This window comes from Telmatherina bonti (genome assembly GCF_933228915.1).
Source record: "Telmatherina bonti genome assembly, chromosome: 2".
NCBI lineage: Eukaryota > Metazoa > Chordata > Actinopteri > Atheriniformes > Telmatherinidae > Telmatherina > Telmatherina bonti.
The window spans coordinates 34866100-34886949 of NC_136620.1; the positions used below are offsets into that span (position 1 = coordinate 34866100).

General features: G+C 37.8%; 1 protein-coding gene across 1 annotated transcript in view; it reads right to left on the reverse strand.

Moving 5' to 3' along the window:
* furinb (furin (paired basic amino acid cleaving enzyme) b) overlaps positions 1-20850 on the reverse strand; it is a 97634-nt gene that overhangs the window by 45357 nt on the left and 31427 nt on the right. The window contains exon 3 of the mRNA XM_079253980.1: positions 10942-11040. Within this exon, the coding sequence (XP_079110106.1) occupies positions 10942-11040 (99 nt within the window). The remainder of the gene's footprint in view (positions 1-10941; positions 11041-20850) is intronic.

The following is a 20850-nucleotide window of genomic DNA, read 5'->3' on the forward strand; positions in this document are numbered from 1 at the left end:
TGCAAGAGAAGCAGCTGCTGTTAAAAAGTGATGTGTACCCAGCGGCAGTGGAATATGTCAACCGGAAAAGTAGCATTTCTGGAGTATAAGTATAATCTGTGGGTCTGCTGACTTTCCTTTTCTATAATAGTAGAAACGATGTGCATCCTTTTCATGTGAGGGAAGGCTGCATACGATTACTACATTGTATTACACTTCATCACAATGTGTCTCTTTTCCACTTACTCTCTAAGGTGTTAATGAATCCCATATCTTATAGTGACTATTTTTTATGATTTAACATCTCAAGACAAGTGATTGTGGAAATTTTGGTTGACCCACATACATTTATGTATAAATTTATCACCATAATCGACGTCATTGTGTGACACTTGCAGTGTTTTATCCTGAAGCTCTACTTAGAAGATATATCTATTGAACTTATTCCCTTGAGTGGTCCAGCTCCATTGTAGATAATGAACTTCTGGTTAATGAACCACAAATGACAGTTAACATGGGAACTCATTACTGATCATTGTTTTTAATCTTTAAACTGAGACTTCATTATAATCTAAGAAATCAAAAGCAATGAACCAATTTAGGAAAATCCCAATAATTCACAAAACTATTAAATATATAATGACATTTGGTCAACTCTGCAAATAATCACTGAATAATATTTCAGGAGTTTAGATGCTTCTCGCCGCCGTTTGCTGTGGTTTTCTGCTTCTGTTCTGCCACTCTGTTCAAGCTATTCTACATTTACAGAAGTCTGTTTTGTGATGGGTGACTTCATCTCTCAAGAAGTTTTCAGCGGGATTAATGGTCAAGACTTAATAATGGACAATTTAGGAAAATCAAACTTTTTCTTTTCAAATATTTTAAGATGTTGGATGACTGTTTTGGGTTTTTGTTATGTCCAAAGACCCGAGACCTTCACCTAGAACCCGGTTTTAAGCAAGAGAAGAGATGATGTATTATGCTCTTGAGAAAAGTTCCAATTTTATCATTCCTTAGAAACTTTTTAACATTGAAACTGTCAGAGGCAGTAGAGGAGCTAAAAAGCATAAAAGAAACTCTACTTTGCTTTTGATTGATTTGCAGTTTAGCTTTAGTTGTGATGTCCCATTAGGGCTTTTAAGAAATATGTGGTTCATTGAGCAGTGCGTAGTGTAAAGTTGCAATCAAAGCTCATCATAGCACTGAGACGGCATTGGTGAAAGTTACTAATGACCTTCTTATGGCCTCAGACAAAGGACTTCTGTCCGTACTTATCTTGCTTGATCTTTGTGCTGCATTTGATACAGTCGATCATAACATTCTGTTACAGAGACTAGAACAGGTGATTGGAATTACAGGTACAGCGTTAAGGTGGTTTACATCATATATTAATCTGATAGACTTCAGTTTGTTCATATAAATGACAAGTCCTCCTCACAAACTACAGTAAGTCATGGAGTTCCTCAAGGTTCTGTACTTGGACCAATACTCTTCACGCTATATATGCACTCTTTAGGCAAAATTATTAGACAGCATGGAATAAACTTTCATTGTTATGCAGGTGATACTCAACTATACTTATCCTTTAAACCAGATGAAACAAATCAGCCTGATAGGCTACAAAATTGTCTCATAGACATGAAGACTTGAATGTCTAGATGTTTTCTCCTCTTTAACTCAGAGAAGACTAAAGTAATTCTCTTTGGATCTGAAAAACTCAGATCTAAATTTTTCCAGTTTTGTAATGAACATGGATGGCATTACTTTAGCTTCCAGTGCTACAGTGAAAACCTTGGAGTAATATTTGACTCTGAACTGTCCTTTGGCCCACATATTAAGCAGGTTACTAAAACAGCCTTCTTTTGTTTATGTAATATAGCCAAAATTAGGGATATTCGGTCTCAGAGTGATGCAGGTTCATGCTTTTGTTGCTTCAAGACTAGATTACTGTATCTCTCTATTACTGGGCTGTCCTAAATATGCCCTGAGAAGCCTTCAGCTGATCCAGAATTCTGCAGCCAGAGTCCTGACCAGAACCAGCATGAGAGATCATATTTCTCCAGTTTTAGCCTCTCTTCATTGGCTGCCTGTTGAATCTAGAATAGAATTTAAAATCCTTCTCCTTACATATAAAGCCCTCCACAGCCAGGCACCACTATATATCAAAGACCTCATGGTTCCTTATATACCAAGCAGAGTACTTCGTTCACAGACTTCAGGCTTACTTGTGGTTCCTAGAGTCTCAAAGAGCCGAGCAGGAGGCAGAGCCTTTGACTATCAGGCCCCTCTCTTATGGAATAAGCTCCCAGTTAGTGTTAGGGAAGCAGACACCCTCCCCACCTTTAAGACTAGGCTAAAGACTTACCTTTTTGATAAGTCCTATAGCTAGGGATGGTTAGCATCCCTTAGTTATGCTGCTATAGGTTTAGACTGCTGAGGGACATTTTCTGATCCGCTGAGCTTCTTTCTCTCTCTCTCTCTCTCTCTCTCTCTCTTACCCCCCCAATAACAGTGTTGCATCATTAAAATGTATGTCTCCTGTCTCAGCAGTCCTCTTCCCCCCACACAGCAGAGGAAGATGGCTGCCTGTCACTGAGTCGGGTTCTGCCGGAGGTTTCCTTCCTGTTAAAAGGGAGTTTTTTTCCTTCCCACTGTTGCCAGTGTGCTTGCTCAGGATGGGAGATTGAGTTGGACCCTTCAACTGAGTCTGTTGGTTTCCTTATATAGGCTGTTATGAATTGGCTTTCATTATGTTTTTTTTTTCTGTCTGTAAAGCGTCTTGAGATGGCATTGCCGTAATTTGATACTATATAAATAAAGTTGAATTGAAATTTAATTGAATCTATCCTGCACAATATTATTGTACACCTTGTTTTACCATCATTAACAGTATACTGCTCAGCATACCTTGTGGCATAACAGCAAGCGGCAACCTCCGACGGTTAAAAGTGAAGACTATGTGGAAGTGCATAAAACTGGAATTCCCTCTTCATCCATTAGGGGCTGGCTGCAAAATGGAGCGGTTCCCCATAGACTCCCATGTTAAAAAGGCCAACGTCACGGCAGAAATAAACATTTTTACAGCCTGGTTTACAAATCCATTTTCGGTTTAATAGGTCAGGTTTTTTTTTTTCATAACAACTGTGGGGGGAGTGAATTTTTTTCCAACAGTAATTTAATCTCAAATTTTGGCATAGTTAGGTGCATGTCCTTATGATTGACAGGTACCCAATCTCACGCTTCAAGTCAGAAGAACGTTGAACAACCGCGGTTTTTAGCCGGTTAACAACGTGACTTAGCTTTAGCCCACTTACCTTTGTTAGCTGATTAGCTCATGTTATCTCCGAGTTAGCTCAGTTAGCTCTTAGCTACAGGCAGCTCGGAGTTTGCTCGATGTCAATCATCCACTATGACACTCACAGCCCCCCTCTCAGCTCCACCTCTTTGCCCATATTTGTATTTTCCGGGCGAGACGATACGCATGCCCCTGCCAAGATGGCGATGGTAGGAAACGCCCACCGAGCTTCAATTCAACTCTTCAGAAACTTATGGGTGATGTCACGGAGGCTCCGTCCATCTATTAATATATAGTCTATGCATAATACACATATATTATATTATGATATATTATGTCATACTATCCTATAGTATTTAGTGTATTACACTTAATTACTTCCATACTTAGATTATTTTACATTATTTTCATGATTTCACTTTACTGTACCATACCAGCCTTTTCTGCACAACTACTTGTTTCTTCTGCTCTGTTTCTTGATGACTATCTGTTTACAATCAACTGGTCCTTGGACACAAATAAAGTTTTTCTTTTTTAATTGTATTGAATAAGTCCAGATTACTTGAAGTCAGTTCTTCATACGCAATAAAGTATTTAATATTGAGTGTTTAAAAGGCACAATAACAACTTTATGAATATGGAACTTATTAATAATACAACAAAAGGGGCTTTCTGAATCTTTGACGACTTATTTTTTTATTTTAATTTTGAAATTAAATAACAGAATCTCTAATGCTTTCAGACAGCTTGGCTATTGTGAAAGGGAATGTATAAACAAGGCACCCCTTTGTTGAAAGAAAACCACTCTACAATGTTTAAATGCTCTCAGATGAATACAGAATATTAAATTTGAGGAGCTAATTCAAATTCATCAAAAGGGAGCCAACTGTTGTGTGCAGTGTTTACGCTTGGCCTGTGCTTTTTATTTCATTAAATGCCAGCTTTTCTTTTCATTGATTGACATTCGACATTCTTTTAAAGTATTATGTTCTTACAATCTGAGGCTGCAATTAATTCTGACCAGAAAAGTATTTTATCCAGACCCTTGTGTGACTCATTTTCAAGCATTTATATTTATAAGGAGCCATGGGTTTAGAGCTAAATGCCATGCAAAAGCTTGTAAAGTCGGAAAGTACCGAGAGAAAATCTAATACTTTGTTGGTTATGGTCTATATTAGATTTGTTGGCTAAAACACATGTGAAATATTAAAGCAGCTAAGAAACTTTTGCAAACTTGGAAGAAAAAAAAAGAGAGAAATGCAAAATGTCTAAAGACATGTCAAGCAGAGAGGGACTGAGACTGGACTGAGTTTCATAAAAAAAATGAAAAGCAGCCCCCCCCCCATCAAACCAATCAATTCATTCCCTCGTAGCGCGGATGGAAATGTGGAGAGGTGATGACAAACAACCCCTTGCAAGCGTAACGGTAAAAGCTTATGCAGCTGCCAATGTTATAATGCCACTCTGTGATTATTCAAAGGGGATGGTGATAAGCGGCATGTTGGTGCCATGGAGCACAGGAAAAGAGACAATGGACGTAATGTGAAATGGAGCGGCAGGATTAAGGAGAGGAAACACTATAACCAGCTCAAAGCGCAGCAATGACTAATCCAAAACCAACCATTCTCTTTTCATTGCTTTTTAAATCTGTTTTCTTTGAACCAGGTGAAGCATAACCTTTTCTTTATTTTTTCCCAGGGATCAGATAGCCTCATAGACCCAAATGGATATACAAATACACTTAAATAAACACACGAAAATACAATCCCACTCACTGACACTGTAGTGTTTTTTGGCATTGCTCATGTTTTGCCTGTGGTTTACTCTGCTTCTGTTTGTGTGGGTGGGGAGGGAAGATTGGGACAAGCTAGTGTTCCTTAAGTTCAAGGGTTGTATTAACCTGAACTATAGACTTCTGGCTGAGATCAACCTGTTAGACCAGCATCTGAAGATAAGGCTTTATCTCTCCGATGCTGCTGCAGACTCCACTTCAATCTTTAAGATGTTCACATTTACGTTCCCCTAATTTAAACATACAAAACATGCAACAGACTTCCCTATCCATGTTGATTTCTTCCGATCTTTGGCACATATATTCTGAGCAGAAACATATCAACTTTTAAATTCTTATTTGATTACAATCTTGCATGGTTCACTTTGCAGTTGATCCTTCACTGATGAGTACTGATCCATAACCCAGAACTGTACATCATGAAAGCCTCTCTAGTAATGATAACAAAACCCTTGTGTTGGTCGCTGTCCTTGCCAATTTTTATTGACTTTTCATATTTTTAGATCTGAAAACGAATCTCACAGTCGTAGAGCCGTTGTATTATCCCCGCAGGAAGGGATATACGTCTGAGCTGGCAAGATCATTGAGATATGGGAATGTTCATTTCACCTCACCCTTGGCACTTCTACCCTCCGTGAATGTCATCATATATCTCTAATAATGTCTCAGAGCGTTGGCAATTGTCAGAACTAATCACTTCAAGTCAAGTATTCTTTTGCCTTCATGTCTTGAGCTCAAAAAAAGCTAAAGGAAATTGGATGGCCCTACTTGGCAGATCTAGTTAGATACAGATGGAACAAATCTGTTATCATTTTCTCACTCTAGTGTCTTTGTCATAATCCTTGTTTTGGCTTCTTAGTTTCTATGTATTCTAGTAAAACGTCTGTTAGTTACTGATATTTGTTTAATTTTGTGCACTAACATCTTGTTATATTTCAACCATCCTCACTTTCTGCCCTAATTTACTCAGCACGTTCTCCGCTCTGATGGGCCCCACCTGTCTCTCCTCATCTTCTCCCTGTCTGCTGCATATATGCACTTTTAGATACCTGGTTTTGACCTCTGTTTCAACCTCAGACTGTATTAAAGGACATTGATTTTATGTCTCTAGTGTAGTTTGCATTTGAGTCATTCCTCCTTGGCCGAGGGGGTGGTACTACTCACCAGGGGGTGTTCAGAGAACATCAGGGGTGCTGGGAACAATATTTTTAAAAGGGGGACGGCATTACATTTGTCAATTTTAACGACTGACCTCTATTGACTAATCAGAGTGAGAAGAAATGAGGCCTAGCACCCAAATTCACCAATGTAACACCATTTGATCCTGAAAGATGACGAGCCAAAAGTGGTTTATTATAGGAAGAAGGCACACTCGATCCTAAGAAACTTTTCTTCTTAATGTAAATAACCCGGACCTTCATGATTTATTTCCAGCTAACATAAGGTCAAAACTCCAGTGGAGCTTTTTAAAACTTAAATACAACTATTGACAAAAAAACAACTAAGGTAAGACATACTTTATCATTTTTCAAAGCTTTTGTGGTTTTAATTGTGCTGTGTTTGGGTGGCAAAGCTTGGGAGAATCATAAGCCATCTGGTGCATGTTGGTATGCATGTTGTTGTATGTTTGGGTTGGTGCTTCTATGCGTGCACACAGATTTTCTGGATTGCACACATCAGGATTCAGCCAGGTTCTTCATATGCAATCCATGTCCTGTGATTTTCTATTACTAAATTGTATTTCAAGTCCTGACAACCCCAAATGAAAAAATCCCATCCAAACAAAGCTCTCACTAACTTAGCATGATTAGTGTGTAGCAACATCTCTGGTTATTAGATGCTTTGTGATCCAGCTGGAAATATGACACAATTAAAGTTTAATTTTATCACTGCTAAGCAATGCATAATAATTTCTTTTTATATGGTTTAAGTTGCACTGCAGCTTTTTTTTTTTTTTTTGTTTAACAGAATAAATTAACAATAGCCATGTTATACAATGCTTTAGTAACCCTCACCGTCATTGTGCATAATGTACAGCGACATTAAAATATACACAGAGACCTTTAAGGTACCTTCACACCGCAGGAAAATCAATTTTCCTTTTACAGCTCCTCTCTGTTCATTGAATGTCACCTGCTACACATGTAATCAACTGTCAGAAATCCACCCAAAAGGTTTTGTAAGTTAACTTTTGATTAAAAAAAAAAAGTTAACTCATTTGCATTCATGGGGACAATTGTTTGGTGTCAAGTGAAAGTTTGCTCAACATTCACACCCCTACTCTGTGTCTATAAATGCAAACAAAAAAGATAAAAAAAAAAATAAAAAAAAAGAACAAAAAACACCAATGGAGCTGGAAAACGCCTCTTCCAGCCTGTGGAGCTGTTACCTTAGTCCAGATGGTTTTGCAAAACAAACCATCTGGTGTGTCAGGTAAATGAGCCGACTTGTCAGAGAAGTATTTTTTAACAGCAAATGTATCATTATGCAAAAGTCAATAACACTTTTTATAAGAACTTTAACTTTGTGGCGCTAATGAGTCACCCAACATGCATTCAATTGTCTTTCCAGTTCATGGTATACGATGTAATTATTCAAGTGATACAAGTAGCCATTGTTTTGTGTAGAGCCGGTCTGTATGTTATAAGGAAAGTCACAAGTACAGATGTTTGCTTGAGCTAGAACAACATGAGGACCACAACTAGTTTCAGGTCAACTTTAAGTATATAAGTATATAAGTTTATACACAGTGTGGTCAGGGACAATGTGTCCGACTGACAAACTAAAAAATATTAAATATGGCTGCTTTTGTTCCCGCAAAAGATCTTTTGTGCATTGCTTATTGAATACCAGAATCAACATAATGTGACGTTCTCATCGAGAGCTAAATTAAAATTTTATCAACGTTGTCGTATTAGGAAATCTCTTGCTGCCTTCAAAAGGTAGCAGTGCAATAATATTTTAATTTCACATCTAATTACCATTTTTATGCATAAAGACACGTTTTATCTATTTATTTTTTTCATTTATCTTTCTTTCTTCTCCAAGAAGGCATCTTGTTTTATCCCAAGCATCATTTTCTCTGTGGCTGATATGCTTTGACCTACATGCAGGAGATACTTATTTGGAGGCAAGATTCAGTTGCTGCTTTATGATGTGAAACAGCGGCAAGAGTTTTATCCCAAGTCAACTGAAATTCAGGTTCCTAGACAATACATGAACTTTCTGATGAAAGAATTCAGGAGTTTAAAGCTGCGTTTCAACTGCAAAGACTTTCCCTGAGGGACGAGAGACTTGCGGAGGGTTGCTTCCATAACCACCAGGATTTCTTTTGCAGGGAGCGGGTACCATGGAGAATTTGATCCCATTGTCAGGGTTGTTTTTTTTTTTGTCATTGAGCGTGTCATTTCTGCCTTTCTGTCTCATTTGATGTTTGATCTTTAGCATCAGCTCCTGGACCTGACTAAAAGAAACTATATCTGTGCACTGTAAGTCAGACTTGCTTAGATAAACAAGGTCCAACAATAAGTCAATTTGCCTAAACTTCCTTTGATTTCAGACCACGATAAAACAGGCAACATGTCATCAGAGGCAACTATTTAGTTGCATATAGCAAAAAAAAACCAACAACTGGTGTGAAGTACTGTATATTTTTGGTCAAATTTGCTTTTAAAGCCTCTGATCTGGTTTTCAAAATGATTCTTTAATCAGTCAAACTTTACTAAGATATTAAAAGTTAACGTCAAAAACGAGATGATTGTGCAGGAAATTACAAAAAAAAAATTGAAGAAAGTTATTAATGAAACAGACGTGAGGAGACAGAGTGCTGTTGTAAAGTCTGGGAATATGGAGCTTATCTAAGCAGCCATCAGGCTAGAAGCAGGGTACTCTGGATGGATTGCCAGTCCACCACAGGGACCACACAGTGACAAGACAGAAAACCTATCAAGCACTCAAACTCACCCATAGGATCATTTTAGAAGCAGAAATTGTCAGATCTAAAAACTCCAACAGAAATCAGATTATTAGTTTTTTTTTTCAACTTTATGTGCTTCCTATTCATGTTTACTGAGATGCAATTTTTAAAATATACTTGGCAATTAGAGGAAAAACTGAGTGTTTGTGGTTGGTGGATACTAACAGACTTTTAGAAATAATGCTGGCAGTGTGTGACAGTCTGTGTCTTTATCCCTAACAAAGAAAAACTTTCTTCCTCTAAAATGGCACTTCTGCACTGACTTTAACTACATCTAGCATATGCAAAAAGAGAGGTTGCACGTTTCCAAATGAAAATGAAATTCATCATTTTGAAAATAATCTTAAGTCTGTATGTGTAGCACCTATCAAGAAATGTTCTTCTGCATTTACATTCAAACCACTAGGGGTGGGAAAATCAAATTGAAAAATCAAAAGTAAAGATTTTTTTGCTTCACAATTTTAAAATAGATTTTTTTTTGTTAAAAAATGTGTTTTGTTTTTTCAAATACATAAAAATAATCCATTATGACATTTTTTGTCATGTTTATTGTTTTTATTGATCTTTTAACTTGTCTTCTTGGGCTTTATAGCAGCAGAATAATGATCTGGCTACTGTGTTTTTTTCTCATTGAAATGAAGGAAAATGACAAGTAAAAAAAAAAAAAATTCATACATTTATTTTGTTTTTACTCTACAAAAATCATGAACATCAAAAAATTGTGAGAATCGCAATTTAAATTAAATCTTCACCCAAAAAAATCGTATCGAATCGGGACTTCAGCATATCGTCACAGTCCTACAAACTACTACCTGCATTTCCATTCCATTTTTTGCTAAATAAAAGCGGTATTTGTAGTTTGACAAACAACAGTTGTGATTTGTGGGTGTTTCCATTGAACAGTGATCAGCTCAAGTCTCATAAAACCTCTTTATTCTCGCAAGATTTTACAAAATTTGTGGCTTATGCAACATAGTCAGTGTTATTTTGGAGTTTTCCATTTGCTGCGGAGCATTTGCTATGAATTTTCAAGGCTTTTCTCCCTCATTTTCTTTTGTAAAACTGAAATTTGCCGTTGTTTGTTTCACACCGCCATCTTACTGGTCATGACCCCTACGTCACGTCCGGGCACAAGTAAATGCAAAAAAAAGTGTTTCCATTACACTTTTGTGATATATTTCTATATGGAAACATCTGGAAAAACCACCTCATGAGTGCTTAAAAACATTTCAGCTAAATTTTTAGACTTTTTTTTAAATGTAGGTTTCCATTAGTGGTTTTTTTTTTAATTGCAATATTTAGTTTTTGCGCAATTCCAGGTGTAAAGGAAACGCACCTACTTTCTGTGATGCAGTTTACCATTGTTACCCTTAGAGGGCAGAGCAAGCAGTTTGTGGCGATGAACTGCATGAAATAAAAAAAAAAGAAGTGTTTAGTTAGAAAATGCTGTGCTGTTAAATGGAAAAGTTTTGTACACTCTAACCATCTTCATTTGTGAGAATAAAAAGAAGCTTTTTTTTTTTTACATCCAGAGCCGTCAGTCTGAGTGGTGTAACAGGTGCTTAATGCCAACTGTCCTTCAAGCTAACATAGGTGCATGTCATGATGGCGGAGAATGAGTGGGCAGGCTTGTACTGTAGGCACTTCCTTCACTTGTGTTGGGTATTTACTTTGCATATTTACAGCAATTCTTTGCCATGGATTGGGTCAGGTGGACAGATGGAAGGACGAGTGTGGACTGTAAAGAATACAGAGTTTGACAAGCTGTCATTGGTGCTGGCATCCTTTTTTCTCCTGTGATATACACACAGTAACTGTGTAATCCAATCTGTCTTTTGGCCTTTTGTTGCCAACCTCGAGTGCCACACTGAGCACTGTGGGAGCTGACAGCAGTCTTACCTGTGGTTCTTTTCGCAGTCTGATGTGCATCCCCTTGTGGTTAGACAATGCCCTCTTTTCCACAGCATGGTGCTTGAAGTGATAATAATCTCCAAAAACCTGCACAAGCATAAAGGAAAAGGCAGTGAATTCACCTGCAGCAATGGAGCGGTCTGATAAGTCTGTGTGTTCACCAAAGCATTCAGGTGAACAAAAGCAAATGTGCTGAATTTTTCTGAAAAGGTCTGAAAACAGATGTCCTGGTGCCATTAATGGAGGCCAGCTTTTTCTGGCAAAATTTAAAACAAACTTAGGGTTTTTTTTGTTTTCCACAGAATAAATCCTGTACAAAAGTCAAATATTATTGTTTTAATGTGTCTTTTATTTTTATATGAGGTGTATTTATTGGTAAAAATGCCTGTCATGGATTGGAAGAGACCCTGGAATCATTTTAGCTTTTCAGAAGAGACTATAAAAGAACCTGTCCTTCGTACACAACAACAAAAATCACAGTAATACAGATAACATGGGGGTGAGGTGAGGAAACCTCACTTCTTTACAGACTGATGAAAACAGTGAGGCAGTCTGGCTACATTCTTATTACATCCTCTTCACAGCAGCAGATGGACGATATCTATCGTACAAAATGAATAAATTTCATTCAGATGTACATTAACATCAAAGCTTTTCTGAAGCGCTCTTCATACTGATTTTATTGCTTCCCTCTCACGTCCTCCTCATGAAATACTTTTTAAGGACAAGTGATCGGGTGACAGCTGTCAACAAACCGGGCTTAAACCTCAGGGGGTGCTTACTCTTTATTAGCCTTGCTATATGGCAACAGGAGCTGCCTGAGCTTTATGTCAAAGCAGTTGACTGGAGGGCATGAAGAAGACTAATTAATTAATGACATCCAGAGGTAAGTGTGCTGAAACAGACAAAAATAACCAAACAAAAAAGGTGATGGCGAAGAAAGTTGAGAAACCCAGTCATTCTTTAAATGGATGTATTCACCAGAGAGCTGCCTCCGTTTGAGCAGGAAGCATTGCAATCTGTACAGTAGTGCCGCTGGGGACCAGCTCACCTTCACAAGCCCAGTGGAGCGGAGGAAGAGGAGGAGGAGGAGGGGCTATGGAGGGAAGCAGGGAGGGGTGAAGGGGACCGGGGATCTGACAGGCAGACCAGGCAGGATGGATGTGTGTGAGGAGCAAGAAGAGCAGACGCAGCACGATGGAAGGCTCTCCTGGGGCTGCAGGCTGATTCTGCAGGCAGGCTGTCTGCGAGGCGAAAAGGGCTGCAGGCTCCAGCTTAGAGGCCAAGCCGAGCAGCACTGATACAAAGCCAACCTAACGCAAGACAAGCTCACTTCACTCACAATTAACATCTCATTTCAAATAACTCGCTGTGATGATTTAATGAATAAACCAAGTGAGGATCAGGTTCAAACAAGAATATATATCTTTTTTTTGAGTGAATCTCACATGATTTATGTGTTTATATAAACTTGGTACAATGATCTTGACTCATTTTTAAGACATATGGCAGGATTCAGACATACCACATGAGCAATATAGACTACTTTAAGTAACATAATTAACACTGAGCAGAGAGGTGACCTTGTATGACAGAATGATACTCCTTTCGGAGACGCCGTGTGTCAGTTGCCTAAGCGATGTTGATTTAAGACATCATCATTAAATCAGACAATTGGCAGATGACCTCAAAGACACCTGGCCTTAAACATAATGTCAAAGCAAAAAAGGTAAATGGGCACTGCATGATATAAGATTGAGGTGTGATGAAAATATGACCTCAGGAATTAATGAGACCCACTTTCACATTGATTGCAGCAGGGCAGAAAGCTAATTTGCTCTCTACCGGGTTAGCTTTACAGTGGGACAAACCTATTTCCCAGAGTGCTGATGTCCTCATTTCAAACTAAAGTCCACAGGTTGGGGGAATTGAGATGGAAACTAAGCTGCAGCTGAGTCATGCTTCTCCAAAAGCTTGAACTAGACTAAATCATATGGAATTAGTGTGTGTGTGTGTGTGTGTGTGTGTGTGTATGTGCATGTATGTCAGTGATACTAATTGAGAGCACAGTAGGTCATTAGTCACCCTGCCACTATGCTCTGTGTCTGCATTAGAGGCACACTGGCCTCCACACTCCTCGCTGGACGCTGCAAGAAGTTGCTACCTGGAATGTGTAATTTAACTGTTTACTGGAAATGCTTTGTAAATCACCTCTGGTAAAGACGAGTGTTGTTGGTAAAAAACACAACCAGGAACTAGAAATGTGATTAAGTTTTTTATCAGTTAACTGAGCATTTCTACTTTAATTTGCCATAAAATTATATATATATAAAAAAACTTTCCTCAAATTGCCTTAAAATTGAATATTTGCCAATATTTGCAAACATGACTGGTTTTGTTTGAGAAACAAAACCAGTCATGTCTTGTTTTTCTGATTAAAATGCTATAAATAAATAAAAAAACCTCTTGGATTACTGACAAACTAATGACTCAAATAAAATAAATTTAGCTTTAAAGGTGATACAGATGTGGTTGTAGAACCTCAGAGGACATCCCAGTACTGTACATGCAGTTTTTTTTTTTTTATTCAGCCTAACAGCTTTGTGAGAGAACAGAGATCAAATTATTTCTATTTTTAATACATGCCCAGAAGTTTCCCCTTGGCCAAATACAAATCTGCATATCATGCTGCGAGAGGTGATGCATCCCTTAAAAATCTTTTTCCAGAGGCATGTCTGCAGAGCATGTAGATCAGGGACAAAGAAAAAAAAAAATAACAAAAGGTTGACTTTAGCAAGATTGTTGTGCTCAGAAATATGTGTTAAACAACATATGTGAGAAATAAGAAAAAAAACAAAAAAAAAAAAACAACAAAAGCTAATAAAGGGTCTTAATTGAACTTGAATATAATTGTTGCTAATTAAAAGTATGGGGTGGATTTCGGGTCAGAAAACTGGAACATAAAGTATTGGAGGTTCATTATGGATGACTTTGAAGTTCATGGATTTAATGAAACTGATTTTATTCATACCTAATTCTTTATAATTACGTTTTATAAAGTTCATGAAGAAAAGATGCATGGACGTGAAAAGGTCCTTGTAAAATGCAGCCAAAGTACAAGAAAGTAAATTAGATTTTACAAATGAAGTGAAATAATCTACTTTTATTCAACTTCTTCAAAAAAAAAAACAAACAAAAAAAACAAAAAAAAAAAAACCTAAAATTGCACACTAGGGAAGATCACACTGTTCATGTTTTTATCTTTCACTCTGAAACCCAATCAGACCTAATTTTCACTGAGATTCATCAATTTTTCAGTTCTTGCTGTGGAAAATGTGTGATTACAACATGATGAAAAATGAGGAAGCAGCATGATGAACACGTCTTAGGTAAGAAATTCTTCACCAACTCAAACGAGTCCTAATCGTAGGAGAAGTACATGGTCTAGCTTAAGTGTTGTCAGATTTCTTTTTTTTTCAAAGCATTTTTATTGATCCCAAACCACCACAAACCGTTTTTATCCCGTTATTCTGAAAGCATTATGAAGGTAACCGACTGGAGACGACCATGATGGACTGTGGGTGTTTCAAGCCTTTTGATGGCTGTTTTATCATTTCTCTGTGGACAGATTTAGTCAGTCTGAGAGCATCGGTCGTAAAACTCAGCACACTCTACGGGGGTGTAGCTCAAAACAAAAGCCCTGTTTGAAGCGAAGTTTGGTCTGACTTGTGAGTACTGATTACCTTTGTGTTAACGGCAACCGAGAGCTCACGGGTCAGAACATCACCCTTTTAATGCGCATCACAGCTGGTGCGATGCCGCTGCAAGATGGTCTCCACAACTTTTATGACAACAATGTGTGAACTGGCAGTAAAATCCACCGACCGCTCGGAAGCGAACAGCAGAACAAGACAGTAGCTGGCTGGAGAATTTACATGGTGGATGCAATGTAAGGTAGCTCTGCAACTGCTGGGGGAGCCCCTCCTTCAGATTTGATTTATTACCATGCCATTAATCTGAGGAAAATAAAATCAGTTTCACACTGCTTTAGTACCTTTCAGCTAGAAACCACCTCCAGACGGCACCGAACCCGGTTTGAATGGCAATGAGTTCATATACCAGGCGAAATGGGACTTTCATTTTGATGTCAATCACACACTTGGAAGTCTTCCGATTATATTTTGCACCTGGTGATATCTCAAGGTACTTTCTAAATCATAGTCTGAAGTATAAAATGATCTTATTTAGTCATTTTTAGCTCATGAAATTGATACATCTGTATGCTCTAAACATCAAAATGCAGCTTTTGCTACTTTTACACAGTTTATGAGCTCGGTTTATCTCAGTCATGTTGAAAGTGTTCATTTAATTTGCTTAGAAACCATCCACTAAGCTGCAGACTTGTGATAACAGAAAAAGCACAAAAAGATTGTCAAAAGCCCAAAAAAAAAAAAAAAAAAGTATTAATATCCGCTCTCTTATGTGGCAACTTTTCACACTTTACATCTGTCAATCTGCAGGGATTAGCAGCACGTGTTGCTATGGTAATTAGCATTTAACATGGAAAATTATTCCAGTGTGTCAGTGTTGGGCTGAAGCCCCCTGTACAATCACAGGGAGAAATTGAATTTAAAATGGCATTATTTATGAACTGAGATTTCACCAAATTGGGTTCATCTGATGTAAATGTCAAGTATTTCAAGCTTGTAATCTGAACAACTTTGAATTTACAAGAGTGTGTATTTGAGCAACACAGACGGATGTGGGAGTTAACACGTCGGCTGAATTTGAGTGCAACTGACATTAAGATTGCTTATCAAAAGCTTTCTGTCAGTCTGAGAGTTATGTGATGCATCAGAGAAGCATCAACCAGTTGCACGGCCCACTCACCATATCAGTGTTTTTCCTTTGGATCTTTAATTCCTGAGCATATTTATTCCTTTTCTACCCTCTATTGCCGGGCAATGTATGATACAATACTGCAAGATGTTCCACAAAGGTCATATCCTTAAAATTTTTTCATAATCTACCAGGAAATTCAAACAATCTGCTGACTATAAACCAAGTGGTGGTGGTGAAAACTTTGAGGAAACTAAAAAAAAAGGAGTGTCCTGGTGTGTCTTCTATGTCCCAGATTTGAGCTGTGTCCTGTTCTGGTTCATGCTATGGTGGCTGCCATGGTCACCAGCCACTTCCTGCCATACTTGTTAAGTCAATATTGGCCAGAGGGGGATTGGCATCAGATCAGTGGTGCTGAAAAGAGAAATGCAGCAAGTTTTCACTTGGCTGTAACCAAATGCTATTTTACAATACACAGTGTGCACACACACACACAAGTATTTAAGACCTTCTCCAGTATTACAAAGTGATACCACCATAACTATAAAAAGGTTTTTTCTTTCCACTCTTAACAGGCCGGTGAAGACAGAATTATTGCCTTGAATCGTTGAGAAATGTGCGTGAAATTTGTTTTATGCCAGACAGTCTGTGGTCAACACGAGTCAAAGGAGAAGGGACAGAAAATCTCATTTTTCTTATCGCCTAACTGTGATTCTGCAGAAACACAAAATTTTCAGAAAGGATGTAGTGCAAAAGGTGTAGAAAACTGTGAGTGTGTATGGATTACAGGTAACTCAGGCAGCAAAATGCTTGTATGTTCATGTGCATTAAGAATAAAGACAGAATAAATGAATTCACTGCCAACCAAGATCTATTAAATTGATAATGGTAGTGGAAGTGAAAGACTTCAGGATTAAACACATTTCCTTTAATTGGGGAATGCTAATGGAGGCATTTGAAAATAATAGTTATTCACCTTTCAAATGTAAAGCAGTGATGCTGGTGTTGTAGGAGACAGAATGATTTATTCTAAATTATGAACACCAACGTTCACAGCCCTTTATAAGTCGGTTTTCAACCAATCTTGATGGACAGTGGTTGACAGAGCACATAAATGTTTGCGAGTCACAATGCTTTCCTCCTCTATGTAGCAGCTCGACACTCGATGGCAACCCCTGTTGCACATCTTAAATAGATATGTCAGAAGCACAGCAGAGCGCATTGATTGCAACGCAGCCCACCAGCTCCTCATTCACTTTCCTTTTTAAAGGACGTCGCTTTTCTTTTTATTTGTGTCCCGCTACCCCCCAAAAAAACCCACAGAAATCGCAGCTTTGCTTTCTTTGTTGCTTAAACCTTAGACATAACACATGTCTTCCTGTGTGCTATCATGGCGTGATATTTCAGGAAATAAAAAAAACACACATTGTTGATGTTCACTGAACTGCCATCTTTTTGGACTAATTACAGCTGTAACTTTGGGGTTCCGCTTAGTGAAAGTAGCTCATTATTTCCCTCTGAAAGAGAAGCTAATAGAGTCTTTTCAAATGAACGGTAATTATTTGTTTGCATCTTAACTCTAATTCTACTCGCCAGCTCAGGAGACTTGTTGTCTTGGGGAGCGCTGAGCCAAAAAAGAGTTTTGGCCTATTGTGTGGCAGAAAAGCAAATATTTAACAAAATGCCTATGAAGCGTGTCCTTTGCAGTTGGTGTTAAGTGGCTTGAAAGGTGCGATAAGTGATGTGGGTGACTGAGTACATGCCTACTGGTGAAAATAAAGTAGGGTTATATGAGCAGCTGGATCATCGCATGCTCATCAAACCTATTGCTATTCCATGAGAGTAAAGCACAAGTGGAATATGAAAGAAAGGAGGGAAATGAAAGTGAGGCAGGAGAAAGAAATCTATCACAGGAGAATATATGAATGGTGGAAAACTAATCACTACAAAAGGCATAAGTCACCAGAAGAGCAGAAATACAGAGTCCCCACTGAAGCCTGACCTTTAGCTAATATTACCATAAAACTCAATTTAAACATATTATGCCTATGTAAATGACTACTACCTTAAAATGCTTATCCGGATGTGTGATTCTACGGCTGATTAAAGATGGTGAATCTCTTTCATATCTCTTTTGTCTTGATAGAGTGTGTTTAGCATCAGATTAAACCAGAAAATTAAATAGCCAGAGTTTGTGAATTTTAAGCATCTGCTGCAGAAATAATAATAATAAAAAAAAGGAATGAGATGAAATCCAAATGTAGCTTATCTTTGTGGTATGACTTTTCAGAGACCAGATAAGGGACTGAGTAAGGAGAGGTGCCTTATCAAAAACCAAACACAAGATACACACATGCACACACAACGTGAGAAAGAGCTGGATGATCACTCAGACACAGCAGAGAGGGGCTCAGATGCCCCTTTTCAGTGCTGCTTCTGGGCTGCTTTAAGAGCCAGTTCCAATTTGGTTCAAGCAGATTTAGTTTGGTTTTCTGCAGCAATAGATTCACTTCAAAGCCGTGTAATAATGTCATTTTAAATGTCTCTACGTATTGACCCTTCCCCTACAACAGGCATCCGCAACCGCAGTGTCCAGCAGGTGTTGAATGTTTCTGTACTAAAATACACCTGAATCATATAAAATGGATCCCCAACAGCTTGTTGTCAAGTTCTGTACAGGTCTGTTAATGATACTGATTTGACTCAGGTGTATTTCTGCAGAAAAACATCCAGCCTACAGGACATCAGCCTTTGAGGATAGGAGTTTAAGATCACTGTCATGGAGTAGGCTGGGAAATTAATTGAAAATGAATCCAAATTAACATACAGAAACAATAATCAATATAACCTTGCTCATGTCGATTATTTAAAATGTTTGGAAATGTTATATATATATATATATATATATATATATATATATATATATATATATATATAAATATTAATAAAATGACCATTTAAACGCTATGTATGTTTAATAGGTCTGTGACGATATGTTACTGTCCCAATTCGATCCCGATTTTTTGGGTGACGATTTAATTTAAATTGTGAATCTCACAATTCTTCAATATTGCTGATTTTTGTAGATTAAAAACAAAAAAAAAATGTATTCATTTTACTTGATTTCAAGTAGGAAAAAAACACAGTAGCCAGACAATCATTCTGCTGCTATAATGCCCAAGAAGACAAATAAAAAGAGAAATAAAAATAAAAATTTTATAATGGATTATTTCTTTTTATTTGAAAAAAAAAATTGTGAAGCCAAAAATCCTGATTTTCCAATTTTCGATTCAATTTTCCCACCCCCAGTGTTTAAGTTAGCTTATTTCAGAATATCTGCAAGTCTATTATAAAAACATTTGCAACAAAAGATTTTAAATGGCAACGAGGGCTAAAAAAACCCAACAATACTAAAATAATTGCTAATCAGCTGTAATTTAGGGAACCTGGTCAACTAATATTGACAAAAGGTCATATCCCCCTCGCAGCCTTATCAGAGATAATTCTAACATTTTGTACAGTAGACACACACAGTGCAACACGTTTAATGCCATACACACACCAACAGATCAAATTCAACTCATTTTCCACGCAAATAAATATTGTCATACCCCCAAGTATAGTTTTAAAATGATGCAAGAAACAACCATTGTTTGTGAACACTGCAGTGCTAACTCTTGTCATATAGCAGTGAGGCAAATGTTTTGGACAGGATCTATGAAGAACAGCTGACTTTATCAAAGTGCAACTGAAAACATGATACAAAAATCAAACGATACGATGGCAACTGCTCTGTAGGGGGCATCGGGTGGCTTTCATGGATACGACTGGTGATACACAACATTGAACAGCAGAGAACACCAAACGGAAATATTTCCTCTGCTATTTTGACTTAATATTGATGCTGCGAGTCAGTTTTACATTCTCCTCTATTGAATTAAACAGACTAAAGGCTTCAGTAGAGCCTTTAAAAAAATGGTGGCTGCAACAGTTTTGGCTTCTCAGGGCTGCAGCCGGAGCTGTGAGAGTAGAAAGAGAAAGAACTGGGTCTAAGTCAGGTTCTGGCAACCCCTTGAGTAATGCAGTTCGCAGCAAGAATTTAAAAGCACACTCACAAACACACACACAGATAAACACAGTATAAGCTCACAACACTGGCTTAAAGAGATTCTTTTTTTTTTTTTTTTTTTTTAAAAGAGACCTTGCATGGGCAAAACTGTGTGAGAAGATATTAAATATTTCAGATCACTCTTTCCCTTTTTAAGTTGAGATTTAACCTTCAGGGAGAATGCCAAGTCTCCAAATGCATCCTGATGTGCAACACGCATGCAAAATTAAACAGCAAGTTTAACAAAACTAGACAGTTTAATATTCATAAAATGAATTGGTTTGTCCTTGTAAAAGCAAAATCAGTAATCATATTGTAAAACTGCTCCAAAATATCGGAGCAGTGATCTAACAAATCCAAAAGACGAAGGAAGCTAGGCGTAGCTCCATGAAATGTTCCCGTTACCGTTCATAGAACAAGAAACAGAGAGAAAAAAATACAATGACACACAGAGCGGGAAATAAGAGAACAGGAGGATGAAAGGCAGACTAACACACATTCAGATGCACCAGTAAACAGAATCTTTACTAAACTCGGGGCCACGAGGGGCCTCTTCCTTTTGCCGTGGGGGAAAAGCAGAAAAGATTCGAAACATGAATACTACTACTGCGGAAAGCAAAGGAATGAGATCAAACTGAGTTAATTTTCTAGCCGTTGGGAAATGGGAAGAGCAAACAGACATTCCGAACACACGAACAGGATCGGTGCTTCTTAGATGTAAAGAGTCAGTGTTGGAGGGGGGCCAGAAAAAAGAAGTGCCACTATGGTTAGTGCATCTGACAAAGAGCTAGGGCGATGAAGTATGGCATTATGCAAATGAAGAAAAATAAGAAAAAAAAAAAGCACTACAGTGAGTTAAAAAAATTAAAACACTTAACTGCAGCTGGAAATCTTATGGAATACCGAATATGTTGGGAGTGTTTAGTATTCAAAACGGCAAGGCTTCACAA